Consider the following 6,000-nt stretch of genomic DNA (forward strand, 5'->3'; position numbering starts at 1 on the left):
TGTCCCAAGTCTTGAGAAGTCACTTGTCCCAAGTCTTGAGAAGTTCTTGTCCCAAGTCTTGAGAAGTTCTTGTCCCAAGTCTTGAGAAGTCACTTGTCCCAAGTCTTGAGAAGTCACTTGTCCCAAGTCTTGAGAAGTTCTTGTCCCAAGTCTTGAGAAGTTCTTGTCCCAAGTCTTGAGAAGTCACTTGTCCCAAGTCTTGAGAAGTTCTTGTCCCAAGTCTTGAGAAGTTCTTGTCCCAAGTCTTGAGAAGTCACTTGTCCCAAGTCTTGAGAAGTTCTTGTCCCAAGTCTTGAGAAGTTCTTGTCCCAAGTCTTGAGAAGTTGTTGTCCCAAGTCTTGAGAAGTTCTTGTCCCAAGTCTTGAGAAGTCACTTGTCCCAAGTCTTGAGAAGTCCTTGTCCCAAGTCTTGAGAAGTTCTTGTCCCAAGTCTTGAGAAGTCACTTGTCCCAGGTCTTGAGAAGTCACTCGTTCCAAGTTTTGAGAAGTTCTTGTCCCAAGTCTTGAGAAGTTCTTGTCCCAAGTCTTGAGAAGTCACTTGTCCCAAGTCTTGAGAAGTCACTTGTCCCAAGTCTTGAGAAGTTCTTGTCCCAAGTCTTGAGAAGTTCTTGTCCCAAGTCTTGAGAAGTCACTTGTCCCAAGTCTTGAGAAGTTCTTGTCCCAAGTCTTGAGAAGTTCTTGTCCCAAGTCTTGAGAAGTCACTTGTCCCAAGTCTTGAGAAGTTCTTGTCCCAAGTCTTGAGAAGTTCTTGTCCCAAGTCTTGAGAAGTTGTTGTCCCAAGTCTTGAGAAGTTCTTGTCCCAAGTCTTGAGAAGTTCTTGTCCCAAGTCTTGACAAGTCACTCGTCCCAAGTCTTGAGAAGTTATTGTCCCAAGTCTTGTCTGCTTGTTTAGGGCTGTGCCTCACCTGTCTTAATTGAATTCAATTTTTTTCGAAAATTCTTAGTTTTCTTCGCGTTTCGCGCCATTTGCAGTCGTTTTTAATTTTTTTAAAATTTCGAAAATTTTTGAAATTTCTCAAAGGGGTACCCCTTTGAGAAATTTCAATTTTTTCGAAAAATTTCAAAAAATCGAAAAACGTAGCAAATCGTCCAAAAAGCGCACAAAACTAAGAATTTTTGAAAAATTTCAACTTTTAATTTTTTTCCGAATATTCCGAAAATTTTTGGTTTTGTGCGCATTTCAGAAGGTTTGCAGCGTTTTTTGATTTTTCGAAAAATTTGAAAATTTTTCCTTCTAAATTTGACCTGTCCCATCCTTATCAGGACTAGACTCCCAAGTCTTGAGAAGTCACTTGTCCCAAGTCTTGAGAAGTCCTTGTCCCAAGTCTTGAGAAGTTCTTGTCCCAAGTCTTGAGAAGTCACTTGTCCCAAGTCTTGAGAAGTTCTTGTCCCAAGTCTTGAGAAGTTCTTGTCCCAAGTCTTGAGAAGTCACTTGTCCCAAGTCTTGAGAAGTCACTTGTCCCAAGTCTTGAGAAGTTCTTGTCCCAAGTCTTGAGAAGTTCTTGTCCCAAGTCTTGAGAAGTCACTTGTCCCAAGTCTTGAGAAGTTCTTGTCCCAAGTCTTGAGAAGTTCTTGTCCCAAGTCTTGAGAAGTTCTTGTCCCAAGTCTTGAGAAGTCACTTGTCCCAAGTCTTGAGAAGTTCTTTTCCCAAGTCTTGAGAAGTCACTCGTCCCAAGTCTTGAGACGTTCTTGTCCCAAGTCTTGAGAAGTTCTTGTCCCAAGTCTTGACAAGTCACTCGTCCCAAGTCTTGAGAAGTTATTGTCCCAAGTCTTGTCTGCTTGTTTAGGGCTGTGCCTCACCTGTCTTATCTGAATTCAAATTTTTTCGAAAATCCTTAGTTTTCTTCGCGTTTCGCGCCATTTGCAGTCGTTTTTAATTTTTTTAAAATTTCGAAAAAATTTGAAAATTCTCAAAGGGGTACCCCTTTGAGAAATTTCAATTTTTTCGAAAAATTTCGAAAAATCGAAAAACGTGGCAAATCGTCCAAAAAGCGCACAAAACTAAGAATTTCTGAAAATTTTCAACTTTTAATTTTTTTCCGAATTTTCCGAAAATTTTTGGTTTTGTGCGCATTTGAGAAGGTTTGGTAGCGTTTTTTATTTTTCCAAAAATTTGAAAATTTCTCGTTCTAAATTTGACCTGTCCCATCTTTATCAGGACTAGACTCCCAAGTCTTGAGAAGTCACTTGTCCCAAGTCTTGAGAAGTCCTTGTCCCAAGTCTTGAGAAGTTCTTGTCCCAAGTCTTGAGAAGTCACTTGTCCCAAGTCTTGAGAAGTCACTTGTCCCAAGTCTTGAGAAGTTCTTGTCCCAAGTCTTGAGAAGTTCTTGTCCCAAGTCTTGAGAAGTCACTTGTCCCAAGTCTTGAGAAGTCCTTGTCCCAAGTCTTGAGAAGTTCTTGTCCCAAGTCTTGAGAAGTCACTTGTTCCAAGTCTTGAGAAGTCACTCGTCCCAAGTGTTGAGAAGTTCTTGTCCCAAGTCTTGAGAAGTTCTTGTCCCAAGTCTTGAGAAGTTCTTGTCCCAAGTCTTGAGAAGTCACTTGTCCCAAGTCTTGAGAAGTTCTTTTCCCAAGTCTTGAGAAGTCACTCGTCCCAAGTCTTGAGACGTTCTTGTCCCAAGTCTTGAGAAGTTCTTGTCCCAAGTCTTGACAAGTCACTCGTCCCAAGTCTTGAGAAGTTCTTGTCCCAAGTCTTGAGAAGTTCTTGTCCCAAGTCTTGAGAAGTTGTTGTCCCAAGTCTTGAGAAGTTCTTGTCCCAAGTCTTGAGAAGTTCTTGTCCCAAGTCTTGACAAGTCACTCGTCCCAAGTCTTGAGAAGTTATTGTCCCAAGTCTTGTCTGCTTGTTTAGGGCTGTGCCTCACCTGTCTTAATTGAATTCAATTTTTTTCGAAAATTCTTAGTTTTCTTCGCGTTTCGCGCCATTTGCAGTCGTTTTTAATTTTTTTAAAATTTCGAAAATTTTTGAAAATTCTCAAAGGGGTACCCCTTTGAGAAATTTCAATTTTTTCGAAAAATTTCAAAAAATCGAAAAACGTAGCAAATCGTCCAAAAAGCGCACAAAACTAAGAATTTTTGAAAAATTTCAACTTTTAATTTTTTTCCGAATATTCCGAAAATTTTTGGTTTTGTGCGCATTTCAGAAGGTTTGCAGCGTTTTTTGATTTTTCGAAAAATTTGAAAATTTTTCCTTCTAAATTTGACCTGTCCCATCCTTATCAGGACTAGACTCCCAAGTCTTGAGAAGTCACTTGTCCCAAGTCTTGAGAAGTCCTTGTCCCAAGTCTTGAGAAGTTCTTGTCCCAAGTCTTGAGAAGTCACTTGTCCCAGGTCTTGAGAAGTCACTCGTTCCAAGTTTTGAGAAGTTCTTGTCCCAAGTCTTGAGAAGTTCTTGTCCCAAGTCTTGAGAAGTCACTTGTCCCAAGTCTTGAGAAGTTCTTGTCCCAAGTCTTGAGAAGTTCTTGTCCCAAGTCTTGAGAAGTCACTTGTCCCAAGTCTTGAGAAGTCACTTGTCCCAAGTCTTGAGAAGTTCTTGTCCCAAGTCTTGAGAAGTTCTTGTCCCAAGTCTTGAGAAGTCACTTGTCCCAAGTCTTGAGAAGTTCTTGTCCCAAGTCTTGAGAAGTTCTTGTCCCAAGTCTTGAGAAGTCACTTGTCCCAAGTCTTGAGAAGTTCTTGTCCCAAGTCTTGAGAAGTTCTTGTCCCAAGTCTTGAGAAGTTGTTGTCCCAAGTCTTGAGAAGTTCTTGTCCCAAGTCTTGAGAAGTTCTTGTCCCAAGTCTTGACAAGTCACTCGTCCCAAGTCTTGAGAAGTTATTGTCCCAAGTCTTGTCTGCTTGTTTAGGACTGTGCCTCACCTGTCTTAATTGAATTCAATTTTTTTCGAAAACTCTTAGTTTTCTTCGCGTTTCGCGCCATTTGCAGTCGTTTTTAATTTTTTTAAAATTTCGAAAATTTTTGAAAATTCTCAAAGGGTTACCCCTTTGAGAAATTTCAATTTTTTCGAAAAATTTCAAAAAATCGAAAAACGTAGCAAATCGTCCAAAAAGCGCACAAAACTAAGAATTTTTGAAAAATTTCAACTTTTAATTTTTTTCCGAATATTCCGAAAATTTTTGGTTTTGTGCGCATTTCAGAAGGTTTGCAGCGTTTTTTGATTTTTCGAAAAATTTGAAAATTTTTCCTTCTAAATTTGACCTGTCCCATCCTTATCAGGACTAGACTCCCAAGTCTTGAGAAGTCACTTGTCCCAAGTCTTGAGAAGTCCTTGTCCCAAGTCTTGAGAAGTTCTTGTCCCAAGTCTTGAGAAGTTCTTGTCCCAAGTCTTGAGAAGTTCTTGTCCCAAGTCTTGAGAAGTCACTTGTCCCAAGTCTTGAGAAGTTCTTTTCCCAAGTCTTGAGAAGTCACTCGTCCCAAGTCTTGAGACGTTCTTGTCCCAAGTCTTGAGAAGTTCTTGTCCCAAGTCTTGACAAGTCACTCGTCCCAAGTCTTGAGAAGTTATTGTCCCAAGTCTTGTCTGCTTGTTTAGGGCTGTGCCTCACCTGTCTTAGCTGAATTCAAATTTTTTAGAAAATTCTTAGTTTTCTTCGCGTTTCGCGCCATTTGCAGTCGTTTTTAATTTTTTCAAAATTTCGAAAATTTTTGAAAATTCTCAAAGGGGTACCCCTTTGAGAAATTTCAATTTTTTCGAAAAATTTCAAAAAATCGAAAAACGTAGCAAATCGTCCAAAAAGCGCACAAAACTAAGAATTTTTGAAAAATTTCAACTTTTAATTTTTTTCCGAATATGTCCCAAGTCTTGAGAAGTCCTTGTCCCAAGTCTTGAGAAGTCACTTGTCCCAAGTCTTGAGAAGTCACTTGTCCCAAGTCTTGAGAAGTCCTACGCAGAATATATTTATTTTGTTTTCAGTTAATTTTATTTGCTTTGATTGAAATTAATGTTTGTTTTTTGATTTTGTTCAGGTGATGATACTTTTTTCCAGTCGAGATTAAGAAGATGAAATAAGTGAATGAATTATATTTTGTAAACTGATGTACAAACAGAATTTTTTTGCATAATAAAGACTTTTTTATTTTGAATAATGTTATCATTTAGGATTCCTGAATTCCTTCCATACACTCTAGGTAGAACTGAGAATTTCTTCGAACTTTGCCAAAAACTTAGTTTTTGGTACAAGTTCGGAAAATTCTAAGAAAAACTGAAAAGTTCTTGTCCCAAGTCTTGAGAAGTTCTTGTATCAAGTCTTGAGAAGTTCTTGTCCCAAGTGATGTCTGCTTTTTTAGGGCTGTGCCTCACCCATCTTAGCTGAATTCAAATTGTTTTCGAAAATTTCGATTTTTCTTAGTTTTCTTCGCGTTTCACGCCACTTGGGACGAGTGACTTCTCAATACTTGGGACAATAACTTCTGAAGACTTGGGACAAGGACTTCTCAAGACTTGGGACAAGTGACATCTCAAGACTTGGGACATGAAATTCTCAAGACTTGGGACAAGAACTTCTCAAGACTTGCGACAAGGTTAGGTTAGGTTAGGTCAGGTCAGGTTAGGTCAGGTCAGGTCAGGTCAGGTCAGGTCAGGTCAGGTCAGGTCAGGTCAGGTCAGGTCAGGTCAGGTCAGGTCAGGTCAGGTCAGGTCAGGTCAGGTCAGGTCAGGTCAGGTCAGGTCAGGTCAGGTCAGGTCAGGTCAGGTCAGGTCAGGTCAGGTCAGGTCAGGTCAGGTCAGGTCAGGTCAGGTCAGGTCAGGTCAGGTCAGGTCAGGTCAGGTCAGGTCAGGTCAGGTCACGTCAGGTCAGGTCACGTCAGGTCAGGTCAGGTCAGGTCAGGTCAGGTCAGGTCAGGTCAGGTCAGGTCAGGTCAGGTCAGGTCAGGTCAGGTCAGGTCAGGTCAGGTCAGGTCAGGTCAGGTCAGGTCAGGTCAGGTCAGGTCAGGTCAGGTCAGGTCAGGTCAGGTCAGGTCAGGTCAGGTCAGGTCAGGTCAGGTCAGGTCAGGTCAGGTCAGGTCAGGTCAGGTCAG

At 40.7% G+C, this 6,000-nt stretch overlaps 1 protein-coding gene across 3 annotated transcripts in view; it reads left to right on the forward strand.

Annotated features, from left to right (window-relative positions):
* LOC147871544 (BLOC-1-related complex subunit 8 homolog) overlaps positions 1-5,070 on the forward strand; it is a 33,621-nt gene extending 28,551 nt beyond the window's left edge. For all 3 annotated transcript variants that reach the window (XM_087361071.1, XM_087361067.1, XM_087361066.1), the window contains one exon: positions 4,951-5,070. Coding sequence is in view for 1 of the 3 variants with exons in the window: in XM_087361066.1 (XP_087217192.1) it covers positions 4,951-4,954 (4 nt within the window). In the remaining 2 variants the exon portion in view is untranslated. The remainder of the gene's footprint in view (positions 1-4,950) is intronic.
* Positions 5,071-6,000: the final 930 nt, after the last annotated feature.

Source organism: Zootermopsis nevadensis, unplaced genomic scaffold, assembly GCF_977971745.1.
Source record: "Zootermopsis nevadensis isolate Lab colony 2312 unplaced genomic scaffold, Znev_1.0 Znev_ptg000050l, whole genome shotgun sequence".
Classification (NCBI taxonomy): domain Eukaryota; kingdom Metazoa; phylum Arthropoda; class Insecta; order Blattodea; family Termopsidae; genus Zootermopsis; species Zootermopsis nevadensis.